This window comes from Chelon labrosus, assembly GCF_963514085.1.
Source record: "Chelon labrosus genome assembly, chromosome: 5".
Classification (NCBI taxonomy): domain Eukaryota; kingdom Metazoa; phylum Chordata; class Actinopteri; order Mugiliformes; family Mugilidae; genus Chelon; species Chelon labrosus.
Window position 1 is genome coordinate 27,353,910 of NC_140341.1, and position 17,087 is coordinate 27,370,996.

The 17,087-nt window shown below is 39.8% G+C and overlaps 1 protein-coding gene across 1 annotated transcript; it reads right to left on the reverse strand.

The window, feature by feature from the left end:
* Positions 1-36: 36 nt before the first annotated feature.
* Positions 37-14,693, reverse strand: LOC311488446 (interferon alpha/beta receptor 1b-like). Its single transcript, XM_084545157.1, has 8 exons — positions 13,668-14,693; positions 8,598-8,727; positions 7,829-8,019; positions 6,164-6,324; positions 4,908-5,061; positions 3,725-3,882; positions 3,323-3,495; positions 37-1,843 (listed from the first exon to the last, which is right to left on the reverse strand). The coding sequence occupies exons 1-8, from the start codon at positions 13,756-13,758 to the stop codon at positions 1,621-1,623; spliced, it is 1,281 nt and encodes a 426-aa protein (XP_084401283.1). The 5' UTR covers positions 13,759-14,693; the 3' UTR covers positions 37-1,620.
* Between the last annotated feature and the right edge of the window lie 2,394 nt (positions 14,694-17,087).

Genomic DNA, 17,087 nt, shown 5'->3' on the forward strand with positions numbered 1-17,087 from the left:
GAAGGATCCCCCCCATATGAGTTGGTTTTTGCTCCACGGTTTCTTCCTGTTGAAAGGAAGTTTTCCCTTGCCACCATCACCTAAGTGCTGGCTCTGAGGGTCTTGGGCTCAGGGTACCGTGAAGAGCCTTGAGACTATTTTTTGGACCTGGATAGAGAAAACTCCACGAGAGGGAGTTGTGACATAAAATCTCAGCAAATTGACATTCTGTTGCAGATGCAACAGCTGATGGATGTGAAAGATACATAAACTGACATCACCATCGTGTTGTACAGTCATTTCATCAGTTACACTGTTTGACATAATTATATAGAGTTTTAACAGACAATGGTGGGCAAGGTGTTGCCATATTGCGGAGTGGGAAGTCAAACTGGATCAAGCTACAGAAAATTAAACGACAACAGTGATCGGGAGTTGATTTTATTTTTTTGTACTTACTTTTTATAGACACGGTATACTGATTTTATATTACAAAAAAAACATTTGTTTTAACAGGAGTTGTGTAGACATAGACATTTCATATCCACTGTTAAGCTTACAGAGCAGACAAACATTTTGTATCTACAGACAAAACAAAAATACCAAGCTGCATTGCCTTTGTTAAATGCAAAAAGTGTAGAATAAGTGCTTAAGTGTTTTTGTGAGGTATCAATGTCTTTGATACAAATTCACTGATAGTGTAAGTCACAAGAAAAAAAAAAAACAATGAAAGAACGAAACTGATTTCCGATGAATAATGTGAATTAAAGATAGTTCCCAACCTTTTCTTCCCTCTCTGAGTGGTACAAACATAACATGAAAGTAGGTGGAAAAGTTTTTTTTTTTTTTTTTTTTTTTTTTTTAAAATGTAAATGAGGAGATTTGTTTGGATGGTCTGGTGGATGTTAACAACCTGTTTTGGTAAAACTACATTGTTTAAATTGAACTATTCCAGTTCTTGTAATCTAATCAACTTTTTTTAATATCACCCTGAGAGTAGATGTTCAATTTAACTGAGTAGTGACTGCAACAGACAAGTACACCCACCACCCACAACCTGTCTGTTTAACTAATGCTAATTCATTTGTACCTCGAGGCTACTAATGTGAACTTGTTAAAATAATGTGTCAGTTAAAGAGAAATAACACCAATACGCAGACTGCCAGTGGGTCAGATTAAAGCTTCACATCCATCACTCACATCATGAAAGCAGGGTTAACACAATGGATGTTGGAAATGAGAGAGAGAATGTAAAATATACTCAAATCAGGATCAACAGTACTTCCTGTTCAGAAGCAAGATTATTTTGACCAAAAAGATGGTTCTGGGTCTTCAAAGGCATCAGGAAAGTGAGCTCTGTCAGCAGTGAGTTGGTCCATCCTCAGTGACACCCCATCTCCATGGAAGTTGGAAACATTTAGTGCGATAGCAGCAAGTCAGTTTTGTTCATTGTGAATCACTCATGGGCTTATATTGTGTTTTTCCCCTCCATAGTAAGTTTTTTTACAAAACAGCTTAAGCTCCTTGTTTCACAGTGAAAGGTGGAAAATAGGCACAATTTCCACAAATCTATAGCTTCCTTAATATAAATGTCTCATCATGCTCTTCTTCACAATTGTCTTTTTTTTCCCAGGCCCGCCTTCAGACAGACATGTCTGCAGTGCCCTCATCTGCAATCAGAAGTCGGCTGTTGAGGCATGTAACCATCTCGTGCATCTTCACTTTCTCCAGGTCAACTCGGCCCTTCAAGCAGTCTTCTGCAAAGGACAGGCTGTTGTTGGGCTGCTGCATGTTGGAGCTGCCCCCCGTGGAGTAAACGCCAGAGTCTCCACTGCTGCTGCTATTCTGACGACTGTGTCTGCCACTGGAAAGATCAAGGGAAAAGACCATTGTCATTATCTGGGATAAGTGATAATAAGTGATGGTATTGACCAATTTTTTCCAAAAAAAAAAAAAAAAAGAGAGAGAATGTAAGACCGCTTGAGCCTCTTGTGTTGAAGCGATATGTTTTAGTCCATTTTACTGAGAAGATTAAGGGCACTTATCCTAGTGTGGCCGTGACAACTACATAGAAGAACGAGAAAAACTGCAATTTTTCAAAAAAATTGGCACCTACTCCTAATTTGTCCAGTAGGGGTCAGAGTTGCAGACATGACACAAACCCTGAGGCCCAGAACTAAACAGCATATGGCAGAAATGTGCTGAAATAACACTTGTTTTTCTTAGAAAATTTCAGGGTATTGATAAAATGTTTTGTAATGTAAAAGGATTGTTCATTAAATGTTAACATTTTCCTGATGTTCTTCTCTGCACTGAAACAAAGGGGAAAAGTTTGGCCGTCATTATGTATAGGTTATTATGTTACTGGTTCGGCTCCACTGAGCATGTGACACCCCTGGTCTACACACTTTACTGTCAAAAATATTAAATATTTGATATTTCTATGTATGAACGTGGACAAAACTGAAATTGTGTGCAATGCCCCAGACCAATCATAGAGTATCTGACTTACCTCTAGGATTAGAGTAAGAATAAAACCATCAATTAGAAAACTTTGATAGATTGATGTCAAACAAACAGGAAAGCCTGTTTTTTTCTATTTCTCCCGAACACATCTGTCCCCATTAGTTACATCATTTTAGTCATCAGCCACTTATTTTAATGATGTAATCATTACATTTTAATGCCTGGTGTGAACACAGGTACTAAAAGCTGGCCACTTGTGATCGGATTGCCCAGGTTGGACGTTAATGCAAGGTCTGAACAGGGCCTGAGTGACAGGATCTCAAATACATCCTCAATGGGGCGTGTTAATACCCGGAGCTTGAGCTGGCAACTTGTGATCAGATTACCAGGTCTGAACAGGAACTATTTTTTCCTTGTAGCTGTTACGTAAATAAAATATAAACAAACAGAATTAGAATTAACAAATTTAATTACTGAATATGGGTAGGATGTGTAATTCCCTAATAAGAAAAGCGTATTAGCACGTAGTTAGCCAGCAAAATGTTCGTATTGTTGTATACAAAGTAGCCATGTGGATTTAAATTACTGTATTACCTCAGTAATGACTGGTGTCTTTATATAGGAAATCTTTCTTTCACTGGACTCAGTTAAAAACTGAGCTCTGTGTGGGTCTCTTGATTAACTAACATCAGGGCAACATAAGTCACTCTTCACTTTCTGTAAGTACGATAGACTTAACAGTTCATTACATTCCACGATTTGTATTAGTACTGGAGTACTGAAATTTCCACCTTCCAGAAATTTCCAAATTAATACAGGAGTTATTTGCATGCAGAGCAACATTTCAGTAGATGGAGCATCAAAAATGAAATATAACCTGGTGTCTGGCTGCAGGCCTGATGGGGGTCCTGTCAGGGCCTCAGGGGGAGGAATGAGGACTTCCAGGTCCGTTGGCGCTGGGCAGACTGTGGCGTTATCACAGAAGAGCTCTGATTCTGACTCTAAGGTGAGGAGGTGAGGAATGTCAGACCCAGGAGAGTCACAGAGAATCTGGAAGGGGAGACAAGAGAGGCCGAGATGAGACAAAGGGATTTGGTTTAAAAAAAAAAACAAAAAAAACACAGCAGTACCAGCAACTATAAGTTGTTTCCCCCAGTCAGTTAATTAAATATGCCAAAACTACATCAATAGGTGTTGGGATGTTAAAACCATGAAATAGATTTGCCTGCTGCCTGCACATAGTGAAATCTGTGATGACACAAATTATATTGTGGTGTACCTGTGTGAAATGTGAAGGCAGCTTGGTGGATGGGTGGTACGTTTCCTTGACTTTCTGGTAGCACCAAAAGGGGCTGAAGAGTAAGAGCAGCACGGCCAGGAAGCAGACAACCAGTGAACCAAGAAAGTACCCAATGATCTGCCACCATGGAATAGCACCTGTGTGTACACACATATTGTACATGCATAAACTGGATCGTATTTGTATATAGTTAGATGTTAAGAGCTCAAGTTGTCGTCACATCCTCCCAACACACACACAATAGCCTACTATTTTAAAGCTGTTGTTGAGCTTTGTAACGCGAACTGCTAGTTTGCAGTTTACATATCTTTTGATTTGATACAAACAGTGTAGTATAAACAATTAGCTTACACTACACTGTTTTCAGAGGCAGTTTTAACTGCATTTGGATACTGGTAACCAGAAAAAATATTTGGATACTAGTATTGATTGATTTAGTCGTGTAATTTTTAGTTTTTAAAAATGTGCCATTTAAAAAAAACCTGTTCTTAAAACTGTTTTACAGTAACGCCATTTGGCCAGTTGAAAGAATGAATGCGTGAACACACCCAAGTCCAGTAGGTGACCAGGGTGTGGATGAGTAGGGTGTGGATCAGTAGATTTACAGCAGGTTGTTCCACTGCTGTGTCTGTTTTATTTAGATTTGATTCTCTGTGACGCCACGTGCTGTGGTGCATTCAATGCTCCCTGATGTGGCAGGCTAACCTAACCCTAACCCTTTCAAATCCTGTTAAGCACACAGGCATATAAAGCACTTCGGTTTGCAACATAGGGTTCATGATTAATTCGTGTCTCCCCTCATGTGAATTTTCTCCCAAAAATATTTTTTTGGGCTTATTATATTCTAATTAACATTTATCTTTGAAACACCTAGTATTTACTCACCATAATAATGATAACAATAATAAAAATAATGAAGAAAGAAGAAAACAGAACAAATGCGTATTTTAGTTCACTCGCAACTACTGAGAAATTTGGACATGTGCACAATAATTTCACACATGCAGTCTGAATAAATATTTTATGCACATTTTGTTTTATTGCAAATTTACAAATCTGATCGTTAATGAACATGAACATGGTGACGCCAAAGCATGTGGCTATATAAATGTATGTATGTTGCACATTTATCATTTAACATTATCTTTTCACTCAAATGTACCTTCAGTCTGCATGCAGTGCGGTGAGGTGAAGCTGCTGTTCTTGTCGTAGAATTCGTAGCGTGACCGCACGCTCACACAATACCAGGTCCGGGGCTTCAGCTTTGACAGAGTAACCAAGTTGGCGCTGCTCTGCAATGGCTGAGTCGTGAAGTCCTAGAGAACACAAGGAGAGTGCAATTTAAAATCCACGACGGTTACTTCATTTATGTACCGCCATATTAATGTTACATTCTGAGTTAGGATCTGCGCTAAGATGGCTGTAGGGATATAGTGAAATGAAGCATGGAAGGAAGGATGGCACTTTGCAATCCAACATCCGCCTTGCAGTCAAGATACAATGGAGTAATAATGGCGTAGAGGCACAGTCATGTGGATAAAAAACATCTGAGTTTGTTCCAGCGTGTTTAACTACCTGCGCATAGCGACCCTGTGACTACAGTTTCTTCTTATGCCTTGGACAACATTACGGTTGCAAAATCAGGATTTTAAAAGTGCAGCGTAGTTGCTTCAAGATGGCTTAAACTGAATGCTGGTTAACATGTAGTATGCATGGGTCACGTTTCCATGGCAATCTTATACTTTACGCATGTACAGCTTTACTGGTAATACTGCCATGTAAAATACTGTATGAATGAACACAGAGAGGAACAAAGAACAAATTGAAGCAAACACCTGAAGAGAAACCCCTGTGTAAAACATCAAAATTCACTATCAAACGTTTCTCTTTTTATTGATTTGTTGTAGCCCGTTATAGTTTTTTGTCTCCATTTATGCTTAAGACTTCTTGTAGTGTCAATTATTTGTAAAGGACTTTGATTTGCACAAACTTGTATAACTTTTTCAGTGCAATGTGTGGATTTTAGAGCTAACTGCAGTTGACCTGCTTACTGCTTTATGTAAAAACAGCTCACAGGAAAACACTGCACTAGTTCACTTCCCTTGCAACAGACAGGAAACACCTCTGCCACCTGTGCAGAGCGTAGCTGCACACCAATAAATCAGCATACGTTAAAGACGCGTAACAGAAATATAGAAAATAGGTGCTCAGCTAATAAGGTTAATTATGGCAGCTTTATTAGTTTAAGTGGGAAATGCAGCATCAGTTGTCACCAGGTGTCTTTCAGGAATGAACAGAAGATGGAACATAATTCAACAGAATTAAGAGAAATAGAAATTTACTGTAGGTTAAAAACGGTTGCAAGACACATAAAAGGACAGACGATTCAATCTGAGGAAGGTAGTTCAGGGCACCTACCTGTCCGCCTGCAAAGCGCTCCCAAACATAAATAAGGTAGTACAGGTCTGAAATATGCTCCTTCATGGAGCTGTTGGTGCTGGTCAGAGGGTCAGTGATGAAAACATCCAGGCCACTTCCAGCAGGAGCAAGGTCTACTTTGGATGGAGGGCCCACATCAGCTAGAAGGAGCAGGACACGGAGACATGATATGAAGTTTCTGTTCTTCAGTAGGTAAAAAACTACAACCAATGTGTAATCATTTTCTAAGCATTTTAAATGAAATGTAGCCATAACTACAAAAAACGTAGGCTTATAGTGTCACCAAACAATTAAAAAAAGAAAAATATCAGTAAAGTTCAGATTTTAAAAATGATAATAAAATAAAGCTTCTCTTTCTCTGGTAAGTGGTTTATGTTATGACAGATGGCTGTGGTTGTGGCTGTGGCTGTGGCTGTGGCTTTGGTGGTCGAGTAGCCTGTTTACTAATCACAGGGCACATTCGATGATCAAAACACTTCTGAGCCGTGTTGAACACATGCTCATTTGTCCGTCATTTTTTTGTATACCTCACTGTCTTTGTATTTGATTTATGTCAAGTGTTTCTGACACTGATTCCCCTTTGGCACAAACAGTGCTGTATCTATGTATTTTTAGTTAGTGTCTAGTTTCTATTGTCGTCTTTGCTTTCAATTTCCTGTTTTTACCAGCTGCTCAAACTTACAAATAGCACTGTTTTTTGAAAAATGATGATACTTACTGTGTTTATCTTGTCCTCGCAGATAAAATCAGTAAAACGCCTACACTTGAATAGGCATTATTTGTGAGTGGGATAACACTCACAAATAATATTGTGTCTAAAATATGCCATCTTTCTTACATTCCTAAATAACTCATTAGTACTTGAAAGTAGACTAGACTTGTTGTGTCATGCTAATGGAACAGGACCGCAGCAGGGTGTGAGTAATACTCAGTGCTTAGCATCACACAACTAATAACAATAAGTTAGGCTATTATTATCACATGACTGTTCCTCATCTCCTGGTGATACCCTGTAATAGAATGAAACATATCCACAGTGAAATCTGGAAACCTCCCAGGAGAAGGGGAACTGGAACTGGAACTCCATTAAAACGGCCTGTGAGCTATCTGGCAGCCGGTTGCCTTATAGGCGGTTTAGACTTCTGTGTCAAATTGATACAGAAGCGAAGGCGACAGCGCAGCGAAGGCGACAGCGCAGCGCATACGCAGTGCATACACAGAGCATACGCAGACCGTATACAGACCGTACACAGACCCTAGCGCTGAAGCTGAGAGCTGTGACTGGTCCGCTTGGTAGTAGCATGTTTCTGCTTCTCCATGTCCGTCTGCTTCTCCATGTCCGCAATTTTCAAATTCATACATGCGTAGGTTATGCCGTCTACAGTCAGGTCCATAAATAATGGGACATAGACACATTTCTAATCTTTTTGGCTCTATACACCACCACAATGGATTTGAAATGAAAAGAACAAGACGTGCTTGAACTGCAGACTTTCAGCTTTAATTTGAGGGTATTGTACTTCTTCCGTCATGGAAAGGGTACAGAAACATCAAAACCACAACCAGACTGAGAGACAGCTTCCTCCCCAGAGCTGTGAAGTCAATCACCCCCTCATTCGTTTCCAAGTCATCCCTCTCTCTTACCGTCTTTGTCAGGGCAGAATTCCTTCTGCACCCAGTCCGAGTGACGTCCGTTCGCATTGGCTCGTACACGAAGCATGTAGATGCCCAAATAGTGCAGTTTTAGCGTGGTAAAGTCACAAAACTTGTCTGAGGTCTCTTCACACGCCGACAACCAGTTTGGACTCTTCCTCTTAGACTTCAGCTTGTACATCCTTGGTTAATAAGAAAAAACAAAAACAAAAACAGAAGTCATTAACCATGGTAACTTTTTTGTCTTTTTAGCAACATCATGCAAAACCATTATTTTAATGCATCTTGTAGCTTCTAATTGCCAATTAGAAGCTATAAGAGACAATAAAATTACACTGACAGACATCTAATATATTGGCTGATTCATGACTGGTGCCTGACAGGGCCACACAAATCAATGGAAGATCCCAGATGGTGAAATCCTCCCTCAGTAATAATTGGGAATGAGTATCAACAGCCTGAACAGTCAACATAATCCAGACAAATTGACATAATAATGCAATCAACATCACTTCCCAGTCTTCTTGTTTAGCTATTGATCCCTACCTGAATGTTAGTCATAATTATTTGACCTGCTTATGAACATCGCTTACAGGTTGGATCATCTCTGTTCAGCTGTGCTACAGTGGTGTGCCGTTTCATGTTTGACGTGCATCAAGGCGATGGCTGATGGTATTTGTGGTTGAGTAAAGAGAGTTTCTCACAAGGTAAAAAAAATAGCCTATTATAAGTCTTTAACATTGAGCAACATGAGACTTACGCAACGTATTGTGTTGTGAAGGTGACGTGGTCAAACTCTTCAGCACTCTGGTCCCACTCCCAGCGCAGTGTGTAATAAGTGTTCAAGGTGACCATGGCAACATCCCGAGGAGGGGCCAGCTCTACTTCAGCTGAAAGATAAAAGGAAGAAGACTTAAAAATCACATATAATCACTTAATTATTGAATAGCCCTTATTATGCGGCTGAAATTTTACAGTATATTCCTTATCAGTATATCTGCAGAATATTAATTAAACCTAAAATCTAGGTAAGTTTAAAATTTCAAAATCCAAAAATGAGAAAAGAACTGGTTTTAAAAATATTCTTGTCCCATCAGCATATTAGTATCCGCCTGTCCATGGCCCCCATTTTGGTTTTTAGGGAAGTTGTACACTTTTCCATTTTCCTAAAACAGCTGGCTAGTGTAGTTTTTAATGAAAGTCAATGAAAAAAGACTAAATAGTGCATTTGTTGGGGACTATTTTCAGTGGTGAATTTTGTCAGTTGGTGAGTATTTCTTTCAGCAGTTTTTGAACAGCAACACCAACAAGTACCCAATGATTTATCAAGTGAGGGAAAAAAATTATCTAAAGGGAGAAGAAAAAAGCCAAAAAAAAAAAGCGGAAGTGGGCCAACTTTGTTTTCGTCTTCTGTACAGTGTAACCTCTAAAAAGAGGAACAGATCAAAGGAAAAAAAAAAAAAAAGAAATCACTGAATTTTTCTAACTGCTGAGATTCTCCTGCCTTTCATCGTTTTTGTTGAAGGGATATAGCCATTTCAAGTCATTTGGCATCCCTTGCAAGCTCAACAAAGGCGAAAATAAATACAGTTGAAACCAGATGTTTACATACACTGTGTTAAAAGACACATAAACCTTTTTTCCTCACTGTCTGAAGTTAAATCAGACTAAACCTCTCCTGTTTTAGGTCAGTTAGGATTATTTCTATTTGCTAAATGCCACAACAATGAGAGAGAGAATTTCTTAAAGTATTGTTTATTACTTTCTTCAAAGTCAGAAGTTTACATACATTTCCTTAGTATTTGGTAGCATTGCCTTTAAACTGTATGACTTGGGTTAAATGTTTTGGGTATCCTTCCACAAGCTTCTCGCAATAGTCTGCTGGAATTCTGGTCCATTCCTTTTGACAGAACTTGTGTAACTGAATCAGGGTTGTAGGCCGCCTCGCTCGCACACGCCTTTTCTGATCTGCCCACAAATTTTCTATGGGATTGAGATCTGGGCTTTGTGATGGCCACTCCAAAACATTGATTTTGTTGTCCTTAAGCCACTTTGTAACTACTCTGGCAGTACGCTTAGGGTCATTGTCCATTTGGAAGACCCATTTGCGCTTTAACTTCCTGGCTGATGTCTTGAGATGTTGCTTCAATATTTCCACATAATGTTCTTTCCTCATGATGCCGTCTATTTTATGAAGTGCACCAGTTCCTCCTGCAGCAAAACAGCCCCACAACATGATGCTACCACCCCCATACTTCACAGTTGGGATGGTGTTCTCAGGCTTAGAAGCTTCCCCCTTTTTCCTCCAAATGTAACGATGGTCATTATGGCCAAACAGTTCCACTTTAGTTTAATCAGATCATAGGACATGTCTCCAAAAATTAAGGTCTTCGTCCCTGTGTGTTTTTGCAAACTGTAATCTGGCTTTTTTATGTTGCTTTTGGAGTAATGACTTCTTCCTCGCTGAGTGGCCTATCAGTCCATGTCGGTACAGGACTCGTGTCACTGTGGAGAATGACACTCTCTTACCAGATTCAGCCAGCATCTTGACATGGTCTTTAGCTTTTGTTCTGGGGTTGATTCGCACGTTTCGGACCAAACACATTCATCTCTGGGACATAGAACCCGTCTCCTTCCTGAGTGGTATGATGGCTGGACATTCCCATGGTGTCTATACTTGCCTATAATTGTTTGAACAGATGAACGTGGCACCTCCAAGCATCTGGAAATTGTACCCAAGGATGAACCAGTCTTGTGGAGCACCACAATTCTCTTCCTGATATCTTGGCTGATTTCTTTTGATTTTCCCATGATGTCAAACAAGGAAGCAGGGTGTTTGAGGTGTAGCCTTAAAATACATCCACAGGTGTGCCTCCAATTAACACAAATGTTGTCTGTTAAGCTATCAGAAGCTTCCAAAGCCATGACATCATCATCAGGGCTTTCCTTCATTGTTTAAAGACATAGTAATCTTTGTGTATGTAAACTTCTGAGTTTGAAGAAAGTAATAAAAAATTCTCTAAGAAATTCTCTCTCTCATTATTTATTTAGCAAATAGAAATAATTTTAGTAATCCTAACTGACCTAAAACAGGAGAGGTTTGGTCTGATTTAACTTCAGACAGTGAGGAAAAAATGTTTATGTGTCTCTTAACACAGTGTATGTAAGCTTCTGGTTTCAATTGTATACACACCAAAACTTGTTTAAACTGTCTGCATGACTCATCAGGACATGCGTTACAAAAGAAAAAAGAATTTGTGTGAAGGAGAAATGGATTTGTTGGGGAAATTTCCAGCTGATCTTAGTGATGCCAGCCAGATGTTCAAGCCATAATGGTTTCTCTTTCAATGACTGAGAAACTACACAAAAAAAGAGGAACAAGGAAGGAACCAAATCACACTCAAGACATGGATGTTAAAATCCCCAAGCATAAGAAGTCTATCATATTTGGCTATATGGAATGAAAGAAATCTTCAACTTATTCATTAAAACCACTTTTGGCCTTGGGCAGCGTATAATTTATCATCCTAACACAACAGAACAACAATGACGAGTCATGCTACAGAGAGGATATCCATCATCTGGTCAAGTGTGTGTGGCTTGGACAATATTCTGATCCACAACAACAAAAGGGAGTCTGTGGATTTTAAAGAACCAGGACACAAAGGACCGACTTACTGTAATTTACTGTAAAGGATACATTTACCGTAAATACCATGGTCGCCATTGACTGACAAAGATATCTATCTATCTATCTATCTATCTATCCATCCATCCATCCAATGGCAACCATTTTATTTACTGTAAATGTATTCTTAACAGTAATTTGCAGTAAGTCAGTAATTTACACACACACACACACACACACACACAAATATATATATAGGTAACTAGTAATAGTTAACAACGGCCATTTGTTCAGAATAATGAAACCATAAAGACTTAGGCTACCTTTACACGGAAACTATCTGAACCAAAAGCGTAAAAGTGGCGTTTCGTTTTCACTTTTAACTCCGCATTTAGACGAGCGTTTCTGAAACAATTCTGTGTTCAAACGGAAACGCAAAAGTGTGTGAAATTTCATACACATATGGCTAGGTGGCAACACTCCCAAGAGTGCCTGCGTAGAGGTATTTACTTTTCTTCTACTTTTCCACGCTTAGCGCGCGAAATACATTAACCAAAACAACCACTTGGATACAAATTATTGCGGCTAGGGCCTGTTGAACCTCCATCGCGGAGCTCGACATGTTGTTTACTTGTTTTTCCGGTCCTGTCGCATGCCTGTCACGTCATTTCTATTCGACGAGAAACGCAGTTTTGCGTTATTCACCCTTTGCACGGTGATGCGAGGGTGGAGCGTTTTTAAGATTTCCACTCTGGAGGGTGGTTTCACTTTTTTGCGTTTTCAACCCCCAAAAACGCCGTCACCATCTAAACGATATAGGACATCCGATAAAATGTTTTGCGCTTTTCACCTCCAATCGTTTCCGTGTAAAGTGCCCCTTAGGGCCCGTCCACACTGAAACGCAAAAACGCCGAAACGCATAAGTTTTTCATCGTTTTGGCCTTTCGTCCACACGTATCCTGTAAACGCATTGCCCTAAACGCACTTTTCTGAAAACGGGTCCCAGGGTGGAGAAATTCGAAAACGCAGCTCTTGCGTTTCTGTATAGACGGCGAAAACGGCGAAAACGATGATGTCATCGGCACACCCCCGAGCAGCCTTCCACCTCCCGCGAGACGTCTCCTAACAACATCAACAACAATGGCGGACTACATGCTAGTTTTCATGCTGGAGACGATATTGAGCCTATTAGGGTTACTAGGGCAAAATATCATGCTCCTGTGCCACCACGCTGAGCAAAAAAGGCGATTTGTAAACAGCGCTCAAGCTTTGTGCGCATGCTCCGCATCTTCCTCTCCATTTTTGGTGATTTTCTGAAACCGAAACAGCGCCACTTATAGGCCTGGAATAGGAAGTAGCGTTTTCGGTCGTGCTGAAACGGACCTGTGTGGACGCGGATATTTCTTGAAACGATGATCGAAAACGGAGAGGGAAAAGACCGTTTTCGTACGTGTGGACGGGCCCTTAGAACCAGTCTCAGATTACCTTGGCAAGCACCTTTACCTTGTTTGACAAGCATTTGTTTACCTTGGCAATGTCAAGGTAAACAAATGCTGTTCAATCGACAGTTTATTTTATTCAACATAACTGCAGGTCTACTTCAGCAAACAAGATCTATTACATGAACGATATTTATATTTTTATTAAATGCTAAAAAACAACATTAAACCCTCACTTTGCAATAACCACTGACAGTCCAACTCTTTACATATTGACACATCTAGTCGTGCATGACACATCAAATCGCGTTTTAAATTGAACTACATGAGTGAACACGTCCTTACACCTCGTCTAAACGAAATGGAATTGCTAAGAGCAATCACACTACTTTCAGTTTAGCTTAGCACACCAGAGATCAAGCTTGTATTTTGACCTAATTTGTATTATGACCAAAGTTGAAGCAAACTTACGATTTTAAGTAACTTAAGCCCGTGAAAATAAAGGACTTATGTTGAATGTTTATTTGGAAATGCGGAAACTGCGTGATTTTGAAAGACACGGGCCACGGACGCTACCAATAAGACACAGAGGCCTTTCTTTTATAAATTACAGAGTACATTGGCAGAGATGCCAGCCCTTAATATTAGCCTAGTTGGTGTTACAGACAGCATCTCCTTTAAAGAAAAAGGACCAAATACATTCCAGTCATAAATACTAACCGAATAACATTAGCATGCTAACGTTGACTGCTAAAGAACTTACCAGCGCTGTTCTGAAGGCACCATAAGAGAAGGCAGACATAAGATGCAGCACCCATGGTTGTTGTTTTGCGAAGTACAGTTAACTTTTCCATCGACAGTTCGTCGTGCGGTTATCGTGTAAGATCTGCTCGGTCCATGGACCACGGTCTACGGCTCGGACGGACTCACTTCTCTCTCGACGAATCTTCTTCTTCTTCTCTTCTTCTTTTTATATGGCGGTTGGCAGCCAGCTTTTTGGTGCATTACCGCCACCATCTGGACTGGAGTGTGGATCAAAAGGTCAACCTACACTTACAATTTAGGACAATACATAATTACATGCTCTATGGTCTCTTGACTATTGCAGTATTCACACATTCCATCAACATGTTTTTTCATTGTAAATAATGTTCTATTTAATCCTGTATGTCCTAGCCTCATTCTAGATACCACATCTTCTTCCTGCTTTCATCTGCACATATTCCTGCTCCTCCCCACCTTTCCTTGAATGCTATACAGGTGTCTCCCAGACTGTCCATTATCCCATAATAATTGCCATTTTCCATTTATTTTAGATTTAATTATGCTCTTGACTTCAGCTTTGCTGTATTTAATATCTACCTCTATATCAGACTGTCCTGCTGCTTTCTTCGCACATTTATCTGCTAGTTCATTACCTCCTACACCTATATGAGCGGGTACCCATATAAATGTAGTACTACTACCAGCCTTAAGCAGATTGTTAGCTAGTTGGATTATTTCATACACTATATCTTGTCTAGATTCAGAGTGAAAACGTTTAAGGCTTATTAAAGCTGAGCTGGAGTCTGATGCAATCACAGCTTGCTTAGGTCTATTGCTCTCTATCCACAATAAGGCCATCCATATTGCTATCATTTCTGCTGTGTATACAGCTAAATTATCAGTAATTCTTTTTGCAAATTCAAGTTCTAATTGAGGGATAACATACGCAAATCCCATTCTTTTATCAGTCTGCTTAGATGCATCGGTATATAAAATGACTGCTTCTTTATATTTGCTAGCTATGTAACTCTGGACCCTGTAATAAGCCCAAGTCAACTGGGACCTCTGACAGCAGCCAAGGAGGAGAGACTGGATAAGCCACTGTAGGACTTATTTCCAGAGCACTGATTCCCATAGTTATTACTTTTTGCCTTATGGTCCAGCCAAAGCTTTTAATTAGGTCATTCTCTCTTTCTTGACATTGATATAAAATTGACTGACTCATGTGTTTTTCACTATGACCCTTTAGATTTGCCCAGTACACAAGAGACAGCTGGTCTCTTCTAAGATGGAGAGGCATCTCCCCCATCTCTACCTGGACTGCTGCCACTGGCGTTGTCTTAATTGCCCCACAGCATAGCTTCAAACCTTGATGAACACAAACCATTCTGATGTTTTCCTAAAATAAATAAAGTGCTGTTCAGAAACGTGTGACCAATCCTCATTCTAGAAATAATCACCTGTTCCTTACGTCTCATTCCTTCTCTTTTACAAACATTAACTGAGTCAGTTACCTACTAGATAATGAAAATAGGTGCCTCCCTTTGTTTTCTTGCTCCCAGAGCTGTTGCCATTTTAAAATGGTTTCCTGCCACACAATACTTTTACCCTCAGCCTTGGATAAATTTATGTCGACATCTATGTTTTCCTTTTGAACAGCTTCCTTGGCCAACTTATCAACTTTTTCATTTGTTACAATACCTACATGAGCTGGGACCCATATAAATGATATTTCTACTCCTCTCATTTTCACATCTCTAATTGCCAGAAGTATATCATATACAAGGTCTTGTCGACTCTTTGATGACCCTTTCCCAATACTATTGACAGCTGACACAGAGTCACTACATCAACACTTTATGGTTTTGAATGTGTTCAGTCCTCCAACTGCCATAAAGGAACTGATGGCCACAGTACTCCTGGACAAAAGGTCTTATCCCGTATAACCATTTCCTGTGCCAATGCCTCCTCTGTCCATCCAAAACTTGGAAGTCTTGCCCTCCCTCTCTCCCAGCTTGACTGAATTGCTATTTTAACTGGATGAACATCCCTTTGGCCCATCAAGTTAACCCAATAGTTAGCCTGCAGCTGCTTTCTCCTCAAATAGAGTGGCATTTCTCCTATTTCTACCTGTAAGGAACATACTGGAGAAGATCGCACAGCTCCTGTGCATATTCTTAATGCCTTAGCTTGAACTACCCGCGATTCTTCCTCCTGCTCCTGCTTCTTCTTCTTCTTCTTTCGTTTTGAATGGCTTATTTCAAACCAGCATTACCGCCACCAACTGGACAGGAGTGTGAAGCAAGCCATAAAACAGACAAAATGACCGAACATTTTTAATTTCATTATTATTATTATCTAAATTATATTCTTTTAAAAATATTAAGATGAAAATCCGTGATCTGTTCTGACTGACAATATACCAGATTTAGTGCATGCTGGCGCAAAAAAACTTTCAGAGGCAGTGTTTATTCTCCTCAGTCCTCTGCAATGCTAATATTACTGTGTAATAATCAGAGAAACTATCCATTTCCTTCTTTAAAATCTTTCTCTGAGATATATTCTGTTGCACTTGGACGCCCTGTATACCGGTCTTTTGGAGCCGTCTGTAAATATGATTATTAATTTTGAGAAATGGTGATAGGTGATAACATTACGCTTGAATTCATTAATTCATTCATTTTCTGTAACTGCTTGACAGGTCTCCAGTCTATCGCAGGTCTAACACAGAGAGACAGACAACCATTCACACTCACATGCACACCTACGGCCAATTTAGAATCACCAAATGAACCTAATGAGCATGTCTTTGGACAGTGGGAGGATTCTGGAGTACCCGGAGAGAACAGATGCAGGCACAGGGAGAATATGCGTCCTTTAATTTCTGCTGTACAAAGAAGTCTATATGTGGCGTGGGGAATAACCTGGGCGTTATGGGTGTAGTGGCAACTGTGGGGATATATTGTAATTGGCCTATATTGTTTGCCTTAGCATCACCAATTCATCCAAAACCCGTATAATTTGACTTGTTTTGGCCAGGGCAATCAGTAACACAATCTTTGTAGGATGTAAATCATTTATCGCCCTAAGATCAAACCTATATGCCAGCATAAGCTTCACTCTTCTTATTCTGAGAGACATTTCACCCATTTCTACCTGTATGACTGAACATGGAGATATTCTGAATGCTCCGGTACAGATTCTCAGCACGCAGTACATTCACATTTCTAAGGGTTTTTCTGCTACTGACATGTAAGATATGCTTTCGTTATCAAAGGGATCTCATTAGAGTCCCGTTTTGGTAGAAATGTCCTGTTTTCTTCCTACTCCCTTCCTGATAGACAATGAATAATATTATTGTGGAAGTGCACATTCCATCCCAAGAGACCCAACTGCTTTGTCATGCTAAAAAAAGTTG

Bases quoted from the DNA above. Each gene is read 5' to 3' on its own strand.
- LOC311488446 (XM_084545157.1), bottom strand. From the start codon at position 13,758: ATGGAAAAGTTAACTGTACTTCGCAAAACAACAACCATGGGTGCTGCA. The intron at 6,325-7,828 runs GTAAGAGAGAGG...TGCTCCTTCTAG, and splicing joins ATTCTGCCCTGACAAAGACG to CTGATGTGGGCCCTCCATCC. The intron at 3,883-4,907 runs GTACATTTGAGT...GTGTACACACAG, and splicing joins GCACTGCATGCAGACTGAAG to GTGCTATTCCATGGTGGCAG.